The sequence below is a fragment of the Rhinolophus ferrumequinum genome, chromosome 9, assembly GCF_004115265.2.
Source record: "Rhinolophus ferrumequinum isolate MPI-CBG mRhiFer1 chromosome 9, mRhiFer1_v1.p, whole genome shotgun sequence".
In the NCBI taxonomy this organism is placed as follows: Eukaryota; Metazoa; Chordata; class Mammalia; order Chiroptera; family Rhinolophidae; genus Rhinolophus; species Rhinolophus ferrumequinum.
The window spans coordinates 30,201,120-30,220,082 of record NC_046292.1 but is presented as its reverse complement, the minus strand read 5'-3'; the positions used below and the strand labels follow the sequence as shown (position 1 = coordinate 30,220,082).

At 52.8% G+C, this 18,963-nt stretch overlaps 1 protein-coding gene across 1 annotated transcript in view; it reads left to right on the top strand.

Moving 5' to 3' along the window:
- Positions 1-18,581, top strand: part of SLC2A1 (solute carrier family 2 member 1) — a 29,270-nt gene extending 10,689 nt beyond the window's left edge. The window contains exons 2-10 of the mRNA XM_033115043.1: positions 1,563-1,658; positions 12,668-12,828; positions 12,927-13,167; positions 14,250-14,412; positions 14,510-14,697; positions 14,953-15,057; positions 15,536-15,637; positions 16,829-17,032; positions 17,409-18,581. Coding sequence (XP_032970934.1) covers positions 1,563-1,658; positions 12,668-12,828; positions 12,927-13,167; positions 14,250-14,412; positions 14,510-14,697; positions 14,953-15,057; positions 15,536-15,637; positions 16,829-17,032; positions 17,409-17,609 — 1,461 coding nt within the window. The 3' untranslated portion in view covers positions 17,610-18,581. The remainder of the gene's footprint in view (positions 1-1,562; positions 1,659-12,667; positions 12,829-12,926; positions 13,168-14,249; positions 14,413-14,509; positions 14,698-14,952; positions 15,058-15,535; positions 15,638-16,828; positions 17,033-17,408) is intronic.
- Positions 18,582-18,963: the final 382 nt, after the last annotated feature.

Here is an 18,963-nt window from a genome sequence, read left to right as displayed (position 1 = left end):
ATGCTGTGGTGCTCGGGGGTGTTTTTGAGCTGGGCTGTGAAGGCCAGGATTTTAAGGGAGTGCAGCCCGCCATGAAGAAAGCCCCAACATCTGGATGAATGTCCAGAGTTCGGCCAGGAAGGGGCCAGGTGGGCTGGTGGGAAGGAAAGGCCCAGCATTCACCGCCTGAAGAATGGGCTCAGAGCTTATGCTCTCGGGCGAAGCTTCCCAAGCTTCCTTCCTATTTCTCAGCCTCTGATGTGAAAATCTTGGCTGTCTCAATCATTGTCCTGATGGCTTCTGGAGAATGAAAACACCGTACTAGGAACATGTCTGATTAACAGCTAAGCCCAGTGCTGTCTGAGGATCTTCAAGGGCAGCTTCTGGGTTCTGTGAGGGAAACCAAGGCCCATATAGCAAGGCTGTGACTGAGCGGAAACTCTTGCCCCCCGCAGGTGTGGGCAGGATTGTGTGCTTCCCGACCCGACCCTCCACTCCCCATCCCGGTGCGGTGCACAGAGTTGTTCTTTGGTTTCTCTCCCCTGGCTCCATTCTCTCACTGCCACTTAAGGACCTGCTTAATGTCACATTTCTTGGCTTCTTCAAAAGGAAAAAAGTTCTCTCCCTTTTTCTAGCAAGGCACCTTGTCACCCAGGGCCCTCCTGCCTGCTGCCTTCAGGCCCTTGGTTTCCAGGAGACAGAAACCCTCCACCTTTTTTCTCCCCTAGCTCTTTGCCCATTGGAAACACCTTGCCCCCACACCCTTACTTGCCTTGTGTCATGTACTTTTCCAGAGCACATTCCTGGTTGGTATGTCATCTGTGTCCAAATAACCCTGGGAGACTCATGGTCTGCAGATGGTTGCCATGAGGGACACTGGGTGGGGAATCAGGAGCCCCAAGCTCCAGCCTGACCCCGAGTGAGCTGGAAGTCGTCTCTGCCTCATCTCTGCCTCTCGGGGCTGTTTCCCACCCTGTGAATGGAGGGATGGGGTGGGGAGGGCGGGACCACTTCTCCATTGCTGATAAGCATGAAACTGTTCCCATTTTGCAGACAAGCAAACAGGATCAGGGAGGAGTGGGGAATTGTCACTTAGCCTATTGGAATTCACAGAGTAAGGAGGCAAGTGGGCTGGAATCAGACGCCAGCACCTTTGGATCCAAATCCAGGGCTCTTCCCCCCATGTATGCTGCTTCTCCCATGTAATCTGGCATCCCTTCCATAGGGGCACTGGTTCCTGGGCCTCCCAATCAGAGTCTGCAGCCACCTGACCCCAGGCATGGCTCCACCAGGGGAATGAGACCCCAGAGAATGCCAAGACCTGGCTGCAGGAAGAGAGAGAGAGAGGAGACCCTAATTCTCCCCTCTCCCTGGGAATGGGTCTGGCCAGCCTCGTGTCTAGAAGTCAGCAGGGCTGGTTTGGGCACCTGAGGTCAGGAAGTGGCCAAGTTTCCTGGGAGAAAGACTGGTGTGTTGCCAGGAGTCAAGCAAGATAATCTGAACAAGGGAATCTGCCAGCCCAGGCCCTGCCCTGTAGTAACCTGGGCCCAGACCTGCCTGTAACAGTGTGTTTTTCTCTGCAGAAGCTGACCGGCCGCCTCATGATGGCCGTGGGAGGGGCAGTGCTTGGCTCCCTGCAGTTTGGCTACAACACTGGAGTTATCAATGCCCCCCAGAAGGTGAGTGCTGTGCCTTCCTTGGCTTATTCACACCAGCTTCCTCTGCTGTGCACCACACACCCTCACACACTCACCCAGCCTCTTGAATATCAGTCATTTACTATCCACTCAACCATCTGCCTCACCAGCCAGTTGTCTGGCCCTGAACAGGCGCAGAGACTCAGCTTTGGCTTTGAAATCTTGGGGCTGCAGAAGTCAAGAAGCTCGGGGCCCATAGAAACATGGGGTCTTAATAGGTCATCTTCAGCAACCTCCCGTACAACACAGACATTTGCAATAATCAGAGCAATCCCTGGTATAATGGGACTACAGAGGACTCTTGTGGTGCTCCTCTCATCTGCTGTTCATGCAGCACTATAAACAGGCCAGGCTGGCAGCATCCACCATGCCCATCCTGCAGGTGGGGAGAGTGGCCAGAGAGAAGAAACCTGCCTGGCGTCACCCAGCTAGTTAGGGATGGAGCTGGTATCCAACACCAGTCTGTCTTGGAGCTCTCCTGGCCAGGTGGTCCCCAAGCCCATGCTCACACCCATCCATACACAGCACACTCCCTTGTAAGGCATCCTGTTCTGGGTTGAAACTGCCTCCTCTCCCTGGAGGCCCTGTGCCAGTCAAAACAAAAATGGCGTCTTGCCCTAGGGAACTACAGGGGGTGAAGGTGTCTGCTTATTTCCTTCTCCCCGTGACACATCCCAGATCAGTCCTTACTTGTTCACTTGAAAGTCAGGACTGGGAGGGACCCCGGTGATCACCTCCAGCCCAGCCCACTTGCTTTAGGGAGGAGAGACGAGGAAAGGGGGCAGGAAAGGAAAGTCCCTTCTCCACAACCAGGCCTTTTGCATATGTTCCGGAGGTCGGTGGTGATTTACATTTTATAGACCCGAAAACAGGCCCTGAGCAGATGAGGGCAGGTGAAATGACCAGTGAGCTCCAGGCCATATAGCTAGTGAATGGTGGAGTCAGAAACCAAACTCTTGTTTATGCAACTTCTTCCTGACCAACCTTCTTGTCAGTTTAAAACTCCGCACCTTGCTGGGGAGAATGAAATCAGAGTGGACAGCTCTCCTGTCAAGAGCACATTCATTGTGCAGATGGGTAAAACTAGAAAGTGAGTGTAGCTGGCTCCCAAGGCTCCAGGGCCTTCTTCAGGGAACTGGGCAGTATCGGGAGTCAGAACTGGGCCTCCTCCAAATAGGCGGCGGGTTTCTGCTGGGGCTACGCCTGATGCTGGGGAACAGGTCACCAGGAAGGCCTAGCCTGCTGAGTCATGCTCAGCTGTAGCGGACGTGACAGAACTTTTCCAAGTTCGCCTGAAATGGCGACTGTGGGCCCATGCTTGGAACAGCCCCAAACCCTGCTTTGCTTAGTGCTCTGAACAGCTCTTGCCAAGGTGTGTGCCTCAGAGCTGGCTCCGTTTGGAAGTCCTTACAGGCAGAAAGTCTGTACCTTCGCAGAGGGAGGTTGAGTGCACGTTAGGGTCCCCTGGTCTAATTCCAGATTCTGAGCTAATTGGTCTGGGCTGCTGGTATAATGTGGCTACATTGTCGAAGTTTGAAAGCTTCCCGACTGATTCTAACGTGCAGCCAAAGTTGAGAACTACTGGATTGAATGTTGTCCTGACTGATCACATAGTGAGTTACTGACAGAACTAGGAATCTAAGATCAGAATAGAGGAGGTGTTTTCCAGAAACAGAACAAGTGGGAGTGAGCAGAGGGCCTGCAAAGGGGGTAATAAAATGCCCAGAGGAGAGAAAGTCTGATGTGTGACTTGGGTGGATGAATGGGGGGAGAGAGAAGGTTGGGGAGGTCCACAAGATAAGCCAGAGCCTGGCCACTAAGGGCCTTGTGGGTAGGTTTCCTCTGCAAAATATCCAGCCACCAACATGGCATGGGACAATCAGAATGTGGACCCCACCGCGATGGCCAAGCTAGGGAGTGTGGACTTCGGAATGAGAAGAATGGGGACTCATTAAAGAAAACAGATATGGTCAGATTTGCATTTTAGGGAAATGATTCAGGCGTCTGGTGTAGTGGGATGGATCTGAGAATGTGAGACTAGAGACAGGGAAACTAATGAGAGAACTGCTATTGTCAGAGGGATAGAAAAATAAACACTGAGTGGGCAGGATGAGCGTTAGTTCGGTGTGAGGACAAAAGAGTAGGTTTTAAAAATGGCTTCTAGGTTTCTGGCTTGCGTGATGTAGGGTCTGGAGCCGGAACAGGTAGGGAGACGCTAATAGGTGCCCATGGGACATGCAGGAATTGAGGTTTGGTGTAATACAGCCTGAGACGTCCGGGAAACACTTGAACGTGGAATCTGTTTCTTAGGCAGGTAGCCAGCTGGAGGCAAGTTGCTAACTGGTCACTGATATCTAAGTGGCAGGAGAGAAGAGACTGTGGAATAAAGAGAGGAGTAAGGGTCAAGCCCCAGAGCACACCCACGTTGAAGAAGAGGCGGATCCCCGGCAGGGGGAGAGCTGGTACCTCTAAGCCAGGAAACCAGAATCTCACTAAACAGAGGAAGAGTGGCAGCACCTGAGGGTACGGGTGTTTGGTTGTCAGGGCCGTGCAGTGCCTGCCCAGCCTCAGGGGCACTCCGATAAGTCGTGGGTGGAAGAACAGAGTAAAGGAATGCTCTCAGGAGCCCCACAGGTTGACCTGCGCAAATCAGTCCCAAATTTATGAATGGGAAAGATCCAATAGTGGCCAGTGGTGGCAAAGGCTGACTTGGGGAAGCCATGTGGGTAGAAACCTCCCTGCAGTGGTTGAAAAGGGAGGGAAACTGAGAAAGTAGATACAACCCTTCCAAGGGACTTGGTTTAGAAGGGAGAAAAGAAGGGTGGGTCACTAAAGGGGTTGTCTGGCTAGGATTTTTTTTGTTTTTAATATCAAGACTTCATTTTTAAACGTGTTGTAAGGAATCAACAGAGAGGAGAGAGTGAAGAAGGGGAGAGGAGGGATTCCTCTAGGAGGTAGGGGTTGGCATTTGGCTGGAAAGAACTTAAGGTACTTCTGAGGCTGTGGATGTGGACAGGTATCCAGAGTGAAGTTCTCCTGTTCTTATGCTGCCTATCTAATCAGAAGCAGGTGAAAGATGAGGATTGCTGTGGCAGATGGGTGGGGCAGCTGCCCAGGGTGTCTAGAAGGCTGGGAGGGCAGCATGGAGGGCCCAGCTGGGCTTGTAAACAGCATTTATAGGCACATTTGTGGGCACCTGTCCAAAGGTCACTTCAGAAACCAGCCTCTGAGGACTGAAGCCAGAGACCTGCGTGGCCAGAATTGATAGCGCACACACTGAAATCTGGTGGCGTTTCCTGGGGCGCGCACTCAGGAACTCAATCTGTTTACTTTTGCACTTTACAAACACTTCTCACAAGCCTGGCCTTAATTCTTCCAAGCAGGAGCAGATTAGAAGTGATAAATTTAACATGGGAAGAGGGGAGAAGACGGCACCAGAGTAAGAGATGAAAGGACGGCTCAGAGCCGACAGGGCAGTGATTTGGTTCTGCCGACCCTTTTCATTCAACAAGGACTATGCCAGGTAATGACCTAAACAGTGGGCAGGAACAGAGCTGTCAGCACAACGGGCACATCCTATCCTGGTCCTAACACATGGTCTGAGCTGAGCTGGGTCCCCGTCCTCCAAAGACTCAAGTACCCAGGGGGTGGGGAGACCCCTTGGGAAAAGCCAGAGTATAATGAAAGGAGGGCTTAAGGTGTTAGGGGAGCAAAGAGGAAGGAATGACTGAGGCTGTGGTGACGGTGGTGGGAGCGACAGGAAGTGTTTTGAGAAGGAGTTGGCAGCTGCCCTAGACCTTGAAGGGTGAGTCAGACCCACGGGGAAGGAGGGCAGTTGTCCCAGGCAATGGGGACGGCTTGTGCAGAGATGCGGTGGCATGAAGTGTGGCCCTAGTGCGGAATTGCTAACTGCCTGCATCGAATACGCCGACTGCTCTTGTCTGTTTAAAAGCACTTGTCTTAGGAAACTGCGCAGGGTTGACCGGCTTAGCCTGCTTTCCAGAGGAAACTGCCCTACTGATGTAGGGGTGCCAGTTGTGCTCTTAATTACCAGAAGCTGGGTTTCCTCTATAAAACAGGCCCCAAGGTGCTTTCTCCTGGAAGTGATTAATTAATCATAATAGCATCTTAAATGTTTACAAAGCACCTCCCGTTAATTATCTCCTCACCTCACCGCTGCTTCAGAAGGTGGGTGGGGCTAAGCTTACAAAGGAGGAAACCAAGGCCAGGTGAGGTCACCTGGGCAGTGAGGTGGTGAGCTGAGGTGGACTCCAGGCCTCCTGCCTCCTGACCGCCCTTTCCTTGCGTCACGCTGTGTGAGTGAGGACAACATCCCCAGGATTTCTCCCTGCCAGGCCTCCTATCTCCCTGGGGAAGGAGGGAGGAAGCGTAGGTAGAGGCAGAGGAGGCAGCCCAACCACAGAGAGGGAATAAATGAACAAGGGCCTCCTGATCATCATATAGGGCTGAGCTGCCAACAGAAATGACTAACGGCCATTTAGAAACCATGAGTTCCTGGCCAAGGGACAGGGTCAGCCACCTCTGAAAATGAGGCATCCTCAGAAGAAAGCAGACAGTTGGGGCTGAAGAGGCCTGATGGTTACCCTCTTTGTTTGACAAAGGAGGAACTTGGTCTGGAGAGCCGGCAAGGTCTGCCTTGCCTAGAATGACCCACTTGGTGAATGATAGTACTGAAGACCTGCCTCCCATCCCAAGCCCTCTGCCCCCTGCCGCTCAGACATCCAGGTGGCCTCTCCTTAGCTCTGTCTACATCCAGAGTTCTGGTTCCCTTCTCCCCTTCCCCCATTTCCACTAATACATTACTGTGTGTTATGTATTGTTCTCAGTGCTGTAGAAATCCTAATTCAGTTGTTCCTTATAATAACACTATTAGGTAGGCACTATAATCCCTGTTTTATAAGAAACTGGGGCACAGAGATGTTAAGCAATTAAACCAAGGACACACAGCCAGTAAGTGGTAGATCAGGGATTTGAATTCAGGGAGTCTGGCTCCAGTCTGCATCCTTGACCACTGTAGAAGCACTGGCTGTTACACTACAGTCAGATGAGCACCAAAACACCCTTTCACACACCTACAGATGCTACCCAGCTGTCCCTCTGGCTCTGACTTTCAAGCTGAGTTAAGCTCAGTCATGCAGACATCTTAACAGTTTCCCACACATAGTTGCACAGTCTCTTAACACCATTACATCCTATCACAGATACATCATCTCTTAAGCCCCTCAAATTCATGGCTTGTTTATTAGTGACAACTCTTTCTACGCCAGTCTGTGCTGGGTCCCAGTGACAGAGATGAATCAGACCACACCCATATTGGAATTTAGTCTAAAGGGAGCACATGGTGCCTTGTAGTGAGCTTCTCAGGGTAGTGATGGAAATGTGGACCAGTGGGAGCAGAAAAGGGGTAAGGAGAAGGTCCTGGCCCACAGAGCAGAGTTTTCTCAACACTATTGGGACCAGATAGTTCTCTGGTGTTGTGGGGTCTGCCCCATGCATTGTAGGATGTCTAGCAGCACCCCTGGCCTCTGCCAGCTAGATGCCAGTAGCACCCCACCAGTGTGACAACCAACAATATCTCCGGACATTGCTAGATGTCCTCTGGGGGGCCACACTGTCCCTGTTTGAGAACCACTGCAGTAGAGAAGGAGGAGTGGTTATCAGGAAGGCTTTCCAAAGGAGTGTTTGGACAGTTCTTGAAAGGTGATTAGCATCTTACCAGGGAAAAGGCAAAGAAGCAGCACAAAGGAAAATGCTGAGCTGTGGGGTACCCAGGTAGCATGTGGGTATCGTGTAGGTGAGGAGACATTTCATCCTGAGGGTGGTGGGGAGCCAAGGAAGGCTGTGAGCAGGGGTTGCCACGGAGATGAAATCCCTCTGTCTGCAGGGGCGAACCTGGAGGCCAGGGACCAGTGAGGAGGCCAGAACAAAGGGCTGGCCTGGATTTGGAGAGAAGCCAGGTCAGAGCTCTTCCTGAAAAGCAGTCTGGGTGGTCCGATCCTCTGCTGTGGGGTTGGGGCCCAGCTTCTAGCTCTTATCTGTTTCCTGGGCCCCACGCACTGGGGAGAGGCCCCGGGGGACCCAGCAGGGGACCCAAGGGACAGGGTTATCTGTTTAGCCCCACCTGTAGCATCTGGCTGTAAACTACCAGGTGACTGTGGGGTATGACTAAGGGTTGCTATGGAGACTGAGGGTTGGGGGGCAGTCCAAGCTGGTGGGAGAGGGGAAGGTAGGGAACAGGAAACAGGAGTCAAGGTCAGACTGAGGGACTAAGCTGGACAAGCTGGCCCTTTCCTCCTCCTAACTGGAGCTCAAAGCATGGCAGGCTGTTTAACCCCTTCATCCACTCAGTAACATCCACGAGAGAAGAGAGGGTTGTGAGGGAAGTCTGATTCCTGCTCAGCATGAACTAGAAGACCCAGGTCTCCTGGGCTAGAGGAGTGTCTACCGGGAAGGATGGTGAGACCAGCCAGAGGTTCCCAAACACATAACCCTTCTCTTGGCAGTAGTCTAGAATTCTAGATCAAAGGTTGGCAGGAAGACCAAATCCAGCCAGCGGCCTGTTTTTGTATGGCCCGTGAGCTAAGCTTTTTTATTTACATTTTTAGAGGGTTAGAGGAGGGGAAAAAAGAAAAATAAGCAACAAAGGCCATATGTGGTCTGTAGATTCTAGTATTTTTCTATCTAGCCTTTTACATAAAATGTTTCCCAATCCCTGCTCTAAACTGTGACTTGTCTGCTCCCGTCTCGCAGGGAACTCACCTTTGTAAGGTGGGTAATCTCATCCTCTCCAGCCTAAACAGCTGTTCTTGCCCCTGAGCTGAAGTGCATATCCTGGGGCTCTGCAGACCTTCTGGGTCCCCCTGCCCTGGGCAGCCAGGCAGAGTCTGAGGACAGAGCTTTCCTTCAGGTTCTTGACTACGCTATAAATTCCTTAGGGTAATGCTTTGTCTTCTGGCAGTTTGAAAATAGAAAACCCTGTCCTGAATACTCCTCGGAAAGTGGTGGTTCTGTCCTTGAGAGCACAATGGTGACACAAGTAGCAGCTTATTCTGCATGCCGGGCAGCGTGCTTCCCTTCACGCCAGGCCTCACTACAGACACTGCCTGGGCACAGAGGAAGTCAGGACTTCCTGTAGACAGGCAGATGTGTGGCCCTGTATCCAGAGTTGCCTGGGCAGGGCAGGGCGGTTATTCCTAAGGACTCAGACATGACACAAGACTTCCACTCCCACCCCCAGGAGAACTGGTGGGGTGAGAAATAGCCTTTTACTAGAAACCGTTCAGTTCAAGGGATTTCAGCCACCCAGAGCCGACCTGCTTTTCCATGCTGGCCCCTACAGTGTCACCGAGTGGGCCACTGCCCTCTAGTTCAATGAGGGGATAAGTGGACAGAGATCTCTAAATAGCCTCTCAACTCCTGACAATCCCCCCTCAAACTGACAGGACCCCCTCTTTCCCTCCAGAACGCACGCACTCACACAGACCTTTGGCAGAGTGGACAGGTTGGGAATGGGCTGGAACGGGGGAGCCAAGATGCAGAGAGATGGCTGAGCCTATGCATTTGATGGTCAGGGCTCCAACGGCCATGTTGGGGAGTAATTAACTGTGGGAAATGGAATCTGGCTTCAGCGGATGGAGAATGTCAGGAGCACAATCCAGGTGAGACCCAGGGCAGGTGCTGCATGGGTAGAGAGTAGGACAAATTAGGAGGCAGAATGGAAAGGACTTGGTGATTGATTAGCTGGAGGGTGTGGCAGGATCAAGGGCATCCCCCAGGCTTGTGAGAAGCATGTGAGATGGGAGCACGTGAGGTGGGAGCACTCAGAAGAGGCACACGCCTGACCTCACCTCAAACATGAGCCAGGCCGAGGATGTTGCCAGTAACCTTGTGGAGATTGGTTCTGTGGGATCCTGTTAGGGGAGCAGTAAGGAGGGGCACCCAGCCACTGCTAGGATGGGTGCTAAGGGCAGTAACTGGGTGGGTGGAAGCGGTGATCCCAGAACCTCTCCCTAGGTTCTTCTGATTGTCAGGGATCCCCCTGCCTTTCCTGGGCCAAGAGCCAGCTTTGAGCCCCACATGAGGCACAGACTCCCAGGGGCAAGAGGACACAGCGCCCCCACACCAAGAGCAGGGATGGAAAACTGGGCATAGCTTCTTCCCAGAAATCTCCAGTGCCAGATCAAGAGGCAGGAGTCCACTGTACAGCCTCAGCTTGGGTAGCAAGTGGATTGGGGGGGGGATGGGTGAGCCTGGGGCCAAGGTGAAAGTGGCTGCCTGCTCACCCTTTCTCACCTCTATAAAGGGGTCTGAGTAGCAGAGGAGCTCGTGAGCCATAGAGGAGCCAGCCATAGACAAGGTTTGGTCCCTCTGACCTGTTATCACAAGCAGGGGACTTAACTAGAGAGGCTCCGGTAACACCTCTAATGTGGTCCACAGCGTCTCCAGCCAGCCCCGAAAAGAGGTTTAAAGACCTGAACTGCCAAAACACAAACCTCAGCCTACATCCTTAAGCTCATGTAGGTAGTAAGCCCTTACTTAGTACCTATCTATTGCACCCAATTCAAACAAGTTCCATTAGCTGAGTTCTTGGCAAAATTTAAACCAATATGTTGAGAGTTCTATGGACAAGTCTCTGAACCACAGGAAGACTCTGAGAACTGCACAATGCAAAAATTAAAAGCCATCTGGGCAAATACCTCTCCTTGCCCCTGTAGAGAACCCCAAGGACATCAGTGTCCTGGAGTTCCACATATAGGTCAGCAGGGCAGCAAAGTGAGAGTGACAGGAGGAAGAAAAGGTTTCCACCCAGATGATGGATCAGGAAAGTTGGGGGCCCCAGAGGGGTGCGTGTCATTTATCTGGACAGTTCCCTTGTCCAGAACAGCTTATTCTGCTCAGAGCCTGATAAATGGAGCATGACTGTTCCCAAGCTGTCCTCCTCTGGGCTTGGTTTTGTCCCTTGAAGAACACAAGCACTTTGTGTTTTGTTTTGTTGAAAGCTGCCTCTCTCTGCCCCCCCGCAAAAGCAAACCTTTCTTCATTGACTCCTCCTTCACTCACCAGGCATTTCTGGCACCAGCTCTGGGACAGACCCTGGTGTGAATCCACTGAGATCCCTGTCCTCAGGGAGGATAGACTCCTGGGACCCTTTGAGCTGGATCTCAAAAGGTTTCAGCGTGGTAAGGCAGGGCGGGCCCTCCAGGCAGAGTAACCATGGAGGGCGAAGATAGAGATGTTACACTGATATCTGGCAGGAGCCTTGATTTTGAATTATGGGATGTAGGCTTGGTTAGACTTTGTCAGTGGTCTGCACATCCCTCGGGTCCATACTGGAACGTGGTGGGGTCCCTTGGCTCAGCGATGGTGCCAGACACCATATAAACACCCTAAGGTTGTTGTTTCATTAGTGCCCTGCAGCACTACACAGTAGGTGTTTCTAATGTTATCATTTGAGAAAAGATCATTTGCCCTGAGTCACACTGGAGATGAGTGGTAGAGCTGGGATCTGAACTTGATTGTGTCCAGGTTCCTAACCTCTCCACTGTCTGGCTTCCCTAGATCAGTAGGACTGCCTCACCTCTCCACCCCTCCCCATGTCCATCTATCCTAATCCCCTAGAGCCCGGCCTCTGTCAGGTGTCTACAGACCTTGGACAGATCATGGCAACTGGGCAGGAAAAAGATAGGTAGTGGCCAGGGACCTACTGTAACCATAGGGCCAGGCCCACCATATTCAAGGGGACTGTTGGCCTCAGTTTCCCCTTTGGCAGTTGTGGCTTGCCACAGCCTGCTTCCACTAGACCCCCGGTGCTTGAGGGTTAGGGAGGGCCAAGAGCTGTGCTTTTGGAGATCGTATAAGAGATGCATACTGCTATGTGTGCATGAACTTGCCATATGATTGTGGGCAAGGGTACTGGGATGGGTTGGGTTCGAGTGGAGTTGAGTTTGAGCTGCAAGTAGTGAGGGCAGGGGGGCATGCAGGGTTGTGACTGGCTGAAGCCGGAACGTTCAGATGTGAGCATGAATATGTGTGTGTGACGGTTTGTGTACACAGGAAGCTGTTTCTGGGTACATTGGGCCTGTGCCCGCTATACATGTGGCTGGGTAGATCTGGCCAGTTCCATGGCACTGGATGTGTGTCTGCGTTGCCTGAGAGTAGAGTGTGTATGCTCAGGCAGAACCTGTACCACCTGCCTGTCACATTCCTGGAATCTGGCCAGGCCCTCCCCTGGGTAGGGCCAGGGCTAGTGGGCAGGCCTATGCGAGGGCAGGTGGCTCCAGTTCCTAGAACTGCTTCCTTGTTCTGGCCTTCCCTCTACCTCCCAGCTGGGCACCTGGGAGAGGGGAGGAGGCCATAAGTCCTTCAAAGTGGAACTTCCAGGCCAGCCACAAGGAAGTGAGCCTAGGGGACAGACAGCGCAGTGTGAGTCTCAAGAACGTGGTTTGTGTGCAAGCTGGTCACACCAGACCCTGAGTGCAGTCAGTGAGCCTGCTCTTCCTTCCTCCCAGGGCAGAACCCATCTGTCCAGCTGTATTTCCTCCCCAGCAGGGGAGCTGGGGAGAGGGCTGGATGACAGGAGTTGGGGCCTTCAGCACCTTAAGGAGAAAGGGATAAGTGGGAAAGGACACTGTCTCTCTGAACCTCTCCTCTCCATGCCTGAACTTCCCCCACTGGTCCTCGGCTGTTGGTTCCCAGCAAGTCCTGTTGAATACGCAAAGCCACAAAACATGCCAAGGGGAAGCATGAGAGCAGGAGATGGAGCCCAGCCCCTTGTTTGTCACTTAAGAAAACTAAGCCTCACGAAAGGGGAGCGACTTGGCACAGGAACATGCAGTGAATTTGGGGCCAGGCCAGGTGCTGGTCTCTCTCCAGCATCCTGTGGTAAAATGGCCCTTTCTGAGGGATGAGTGCCAGGAGAAAGGAACGACTGGGTCCTGGCCTTGCCCTCCAGGCTGCTTCTCCCCCTGCAGGTGATCGAGGAGTTCTACAACCAGACTTGGGCCAGCCGCTATGGAGACGGGATCCCACCTGCCACGCTCACCACACTCTGGTCCCTCTCCGTGGCCATCTTCTCCGTAGGTGGCATGATTGGCTCCTTCTCGGTGGGCCTTTTTGTTAATCGCTTTGGCCGGTGAGCAAAGGGCTTCTGGCCCTGCCCGGGGAGTCCCAGTTGGGTGTGGGGAGTCTGGGGGGATTGAGGGACCATCTGACCTGTGACCCCACCCTCAGGCGGAACTCCATGCTGATGATAAACCTGCTGGCCTTCATGTCCTCTGTGCTCATGGGCTTCTCGAAGCTGGGCAAGTCCTTTGAGATGCTGATCCTGGGCCGTTTCATCATCGGTGTGTACTGCGGCCTGACCACGGGCTTCGTGCCCATGTATGTGGGGGAGGTGTCCCCGACAGCCCTTCGAGGGGCGCTGGGCACCCTGCACCAGCTGGGCATCGTCATCGGCATCCTCATTGCCCAGGTGAGTGGGGCAGCACCGCCCCCAGCCCATAGCTTCAGTGGCTCTTGGGGGTGTGTCCAGATGACACCTGATTAGACCTCCGACCCAGCCTTCCACATCCCTGTAGAGAAGGGCAGCCTCGTGGGGCACAGCCTAGCACAGGCCCCAGAGAACACGCCACCGCTCACAGTTCCCTGTGGGCCTCCTCGGGGGGAGAGCAAGTCCAGATGACTTGACCCTTGTCATCCCTGCCCACTCAGCCTTTCTTCTCACCTGGGGATCCAGCTGCAGGGAAGCCTCCGGGTTCCTCACCATGCTGGGCCCCACTCATGCCTGTAGGTCTTTATGCCTGCACATACACTACCCTCTCTCCAGAAAGCTTCCCTTTTCCATCCCTTAAAGCGTCCTATGGCAGAGTAGCAGCCGTGTGTCCTATCCTCCACGAATGCCGGGAGGTATTAGTGTTACAAATGAGGCAACTCAGTGAGGTTCAGAGAAGTTAAGCCTCAAGTAGGGTTTCCAGGTGGGAATTCCCGCCTGTTCTCAGGATTTTTTTTCATTTTCCCATTCCCGAATCCCGAGATATAAACTGTTTTCTGTTCTCCACGATGAATCGTTTCCACAAAGTGACAGCTGATACTACCAACCACCTGGGTTCAAGGAGCTGATTTTCTTGATTTCCTGACCAACTTTTCTCGGGATTTGGGAACGGAAAAGCGAAAAAAATTCCCGAGAACAGGTGGGAATTCCTGCCCGGAAACCCTAGTGATAAATAGGAAAACTGTCTAAGAGGTACATTGTGAGTAGTACGTTTATTTCCCATTGTGGGTATTACTGGGTTCAAAGAGCCGATTTTCCCACTTTCCCAAACAACTTTTCTCGAGATTTGGGGACGGGAAAGCGGGAAAAAATTCCTAAAAATGGGCGGGAATTCCCGCCTGGAAACCCTAGCCTCAAGTTAGTGGCAGAGCCTCAGAAGCAGAGCCCTTTCTCTAAAGCAGCAGTGGACACAAGCTGGCAAAGGCTAGTGGGTGGGGGGGACAGGGAGTAGGGGTGAGGGCTGGGGCGCTCACAGCTGCGTCCTCCCTCCCTGTTTCCCCCAGGTGTTCGGCCTGGACTCCCTCATGGGCAACAAGGAGCTGTGGCCCCTGCTGCTGAGCATCATCTTCATCCCGGCCCTGATACAGTGTATCCTGCTGCCCTTCTGCCCTGAGAGCCCCCGCTTCCTGCTCATCAATCGCAACGAGGAGAACCGAGCCAAGAATGGTACGGGCAGGGCCCTGCCGTCCTCCCCACCCCCTGGCCCCGGCCTTCTTCCCACTCTGAGCCACCCCCACCTTCCCTTTGGCTCCCCACCCCCCAGTGCTGAAGAAGCTGCGTGGGACAGCAGATGTGACCCGAGACCTGCAGGAGATGAAGGAGGAGAGTCGGCAGATGATGCGGGAGAAGAAGGTCACCATCCTAGAGCTGTTCCGCTCGTCTGCCTACCGCCAGCCCATCCTCATCGCCGTGGTGCTGCAGCTGTCCCAGCAGCTGTCGGGCATCAACGCTGTGAGTGCCCCTCACCCACACTTCCTGTGGCCCCAGCCAAAGCCTGTGGTCAAGTGCGTGCTGTGAACAGAGCCCAAATTTAAAACAGCAAACAAGCCCTTACCAATGGAGAAACTTTGGTTTAGAACCAAACCCTAAGTTCAGTGGTGCAGTGTCCTCTTCATTCTTTACTCACCCCCTGTCCCAGACCCACGGGGACAGGCAGGGAAAGGGCCCAAGGCCACGCCGAGCCCCAACGACTTCTCTGTCCTATAGATTTTCTATTACTCTACAAGGATCTTCGAGAAAGCAGGGGTGCAGCAGCCTGTGTATGCCACCATCGGCTCCGGCATCGTCAACACAGCCTTCACAGTCGTGTCGGTGAGTCCCTGTGTCCTTGCCCACCGCCAGTCAGCAGCCAGGGTCCAGCTCAGGGCCTCAGGGCCTCATGACTGAATGGCAGCATTTACCGCGAGCCAGGCATGTGTCATGTGCTCCCTAAGTGCTATCTCATTTCATCCTCAACAACTTGTCAAGTTCATTACTCACATCCAACAGCTGATGACACTGATGCTCAGAAATACAATGGCTCGCCCAAGGTCACAGCCAGGGTGCTTGGCTGTCTGGCTCTCTGGGGCCAGCTCTCACCTCCTGTACTCCTGTGAGGCTTCAGGGCCAGCTGTCTTTCCTTTACTCCGAATGTGGCCCCCAAACCAAACTCCAGGGAGGAGACGGTACCGGTACCGTCTTCCCCTCGGTCTCTGCAGTGCCATGTGGCTTTCCTAGCTCTAGGGGCGAGCCTCTGGATGGGGGAGGGGGCTCCAGGTGGAGGTGGCACTGACGTTCTGTCTGCCCACAGCTGTTTGTGGTGGAACGAGCTGGCCGGCGGACCCTGCACCTCATTGGCCTGGCTGGTATGGCAGGCTGTGCCATCCTCATGACCATCGCACTGGCACTGCTGGTGAGTTGCCACACTCTGGGGGGTGAGGTGGCAGGACTGGGTGCCAAGCTCACATGGGCTTCAGATCCCAAAGTGCCTGTCTCAGCTCCATCCTGGCCAGCAGCAGCCAAAGGCCGGGGTGCTGCTCTCCCTAGTTCTGCAACGCCCCCACCAGGCCTAGGTCCTGACTTTTGGCTCTTTAGGTTGTTTCCTTCTACACACTCACATCCTGCCTTGAACTGGCTCCCCCCTGCTTGGGGCTTTCTCACCATAGCACCTCCAGCTCCAGACCCCAAGTTCTGTCTCCCTAGGAGTTGCTTTGCCCAATATTAACCCTTTCAAAGTTTTCATCTGTAGTAGCCTCAATTCTTCTTCCAAACAGCCCTAGAGAGTATTGCCCTCCTTACCACAGAGGCGTAGAAACATGCCTTCATCTCACTCAATGCTTACGACTCAAAGGTGTAGTTCAGTTAGTAGTGCCATTTCACAGGTGAGAAAACCTAGTCCCAGTGAGGTTAGTAAGGCAGCAGATAAAAGGACCTCAGGCATCGACCTCAGGTGTTGGCCCCACACCCGTGACTCTAACCTCTGTGATAACCCTGTGCCAGGCACTTCACACACACAAACACTCATTTGTCCAACCTCTGTGCAAGGAAATCACCAGTATGCACGTTTTATAGCTGAACCAAGGCTCAGAAAGTCTGGTGATTGCTGAGGTCCGGCATACAGCACGTGACGAGCAGCAGCTCTGGGATCTGAGCCAAAGCCCCTAACTTTTATACCGTGGCCTCGAGGGGAATGATTATATATAGAACCACATGCCTGGGGCTTCCTCTGTGCCGACCCAGAGCTGGGTGCCTTACAAGCTTTCTAACACCCACCCCCAGAAATGTTCTTCCTCCTGCCACAAGCAGACTGGTCCGCAACCAGAGCCAGGGGACCACACCGATCTCTTCTTAGCACCTCCTGCAGGTACAGCACGTGATCATTCCCAGAGGGTAGACTGGAGCTCGCAACCATCATGCAGGACGTAAATCATTTTGTTCAGATGAGGAAACTGAGACCCAAGGCAGGGTACCCTAGCCACACCGCAAATCCAGGATCAGCCCCAGGCCTTCTGCTCTTATCCCTGCCCCGGATTGCATCTGCAGTTTATTTCCTCTGAGGCTCCATTACAGCCCTAACTTTTCCCCCCTCTCTCGTCCTCAACAGGAGCAGCTGCCCTGGATGTCCTATCTGAGCATTGTGGCCATCTTTGGCTTCGTGGCCTTCTTTGAAGTGGGCCCCGGCCCTATCCCATGGTTCATTGTGGCTGAACTCTTCAGCCAGGGGCCTCGCCCAGCTGCCATTGCCGTTGCTGGCTTCTCCAACTGGACTTCAAATTTCATTGTGGGCATGTGCTTCCAGTATGTGGAGGTAAGAACCCGTTGTCTATACATACCATTTCTCACCTTTGAAGTACTCTTCCAGCTGTTCCCACTGGAATTATGCTGAGGCGGAACAAGGCTCAGAAGCCCAGGTCACACAGCTAGGAACCCTGACCTCAAACCCCAGGGTTCTTTCTTTGGCTTTGCATTGTCTCCATTCTGCTCTGTAGTGGGAACCTGTTCCCTGGAGCCTATTACATGCCCAGTGCAGGCAGACTCTCATTTAATCATCCTAGCACTCCTAGGTTGTAGGTGGGTGTTCCCTTTCTCATATCAGAGGCTTAGGGGTAAAGTGACTTATCCAAGGTCCTACAGCCAGAATATAGGGTCAGGACTCCAACCAAGTGTGTATGTGTGTCTTTCAGCAACTGTGTGGTCCCTACGTCTTCATCATCTTCACTGTGCTCCTGATTCTGTTCTTCATCTTCACCTACTTCAAAGTTCCCGAGACCAAAGGCCGGACCTTCGATGAGATTGCTTCCGGTTTCCGGCAGGGGGGAGCTAGCCAAAGTGACAAGACACCGGAGGAGCTGTTCCACCCACTGGGGGCTGATTCCCAAGTGTGAGGCATCCCACACCACCAGCCCGGCCTGTTCCCAGCAGCCCCAAGGATCGATCTCTCAGAGCACAGGCAGCTGGATGAGACTTCCAAATTAGCAGATCTCAGTGGAGCTGGGCCTAGGGCTCCTTTCTTCAGCCAGCAATGATGTCCAGAAGACTATTTAGGACTTTAACAGCTCCAGGATTTTAACAAAAGCAAGACTGTTGCTCAGATCTATTCAGACAAGCAACAGATTTTATAATTTTTTTATTACTGATTTTGTTATTATTTTTGTATCAGCCAGAGTCTCTTATACCCACACTCCAGGCTTCACCCTGAATGGCTCAGTGCCTGAGGGTGGGGACCAAGTCCTGCCTAGACACACTTGCCTTCTTCGCCAAGCTAATCTGTAGGGCTGGACCATGACCAAGGACACACTAATCGAACTGCGAACTACAGGTTTCCACCCCTAGAGGTGGCTGTGGCCACTCACTTCTGCAGTCCTGGAGCTCCCCACCCTAGGGGTCAGGCTCCATTAGGACTTGCCCATTCCCGTCTCTTCCTACCCAGCTACTCAAATTAATCTTTCCTTGCCTGAGACCAGTTGGGAGCACTGGAGTGCCGGGGGAGAGGGGAAGGGCCAGACTAAGCTACCAGGTTCTAGTCTCCTTTGCACTGAGGGCCAGATGATCACCATGAGAGGAGAAGGGCCGTGGGAGGCTGAGAACTCATTACTCAAGAACACATGGATGCTCCCGCCCTGCTGTGTATAGATGGAAGATATTTATATATATATTTTTGGTTGTCAATATTAAATACAGACACTAAGTTATAGTATATCTAGGCAAACCAACTTGTAAATACACCACCTTACTCCTTCTGTAACTTACCTAAACAGATATAAATGGCTGGTTTTTAGAAACATGGTTTTGAAATACTTGCGGGTTAAGGATATGGAGATTTGGATGGAAGTAAAAGACAAGCAAGCAGTCACAACTGCTATAGTGACTTTAGACTTTGACTCTCCATCGAGTCCCTTCCAAGCACCTCTGATCAACACCCTCTATTGCTCAAGAATCTGTATGGATCCCTGTTACCCAGAGAAAATCTAAATATCTTGGCATTTATGCATTCCCATTTTCCTTCACAGATGATGGTATTCAAAAAATGATAGCTATGTGCTCACCTTGATGCTCAGGCCTTGATATGTGTTCTCTGGAATGTGAGATGGGTACTATATCTGCATTTGACAGGCTTGAAGAGGTTATGTGCCTGAAGTCTCAGGGCAAATATGCTAAAACCCCTGCTTTTAGTCATTATACTACACAACTCATATGCCATACCCAACTCCTCCCCCACCCCAAGCACAGATGCTAAAC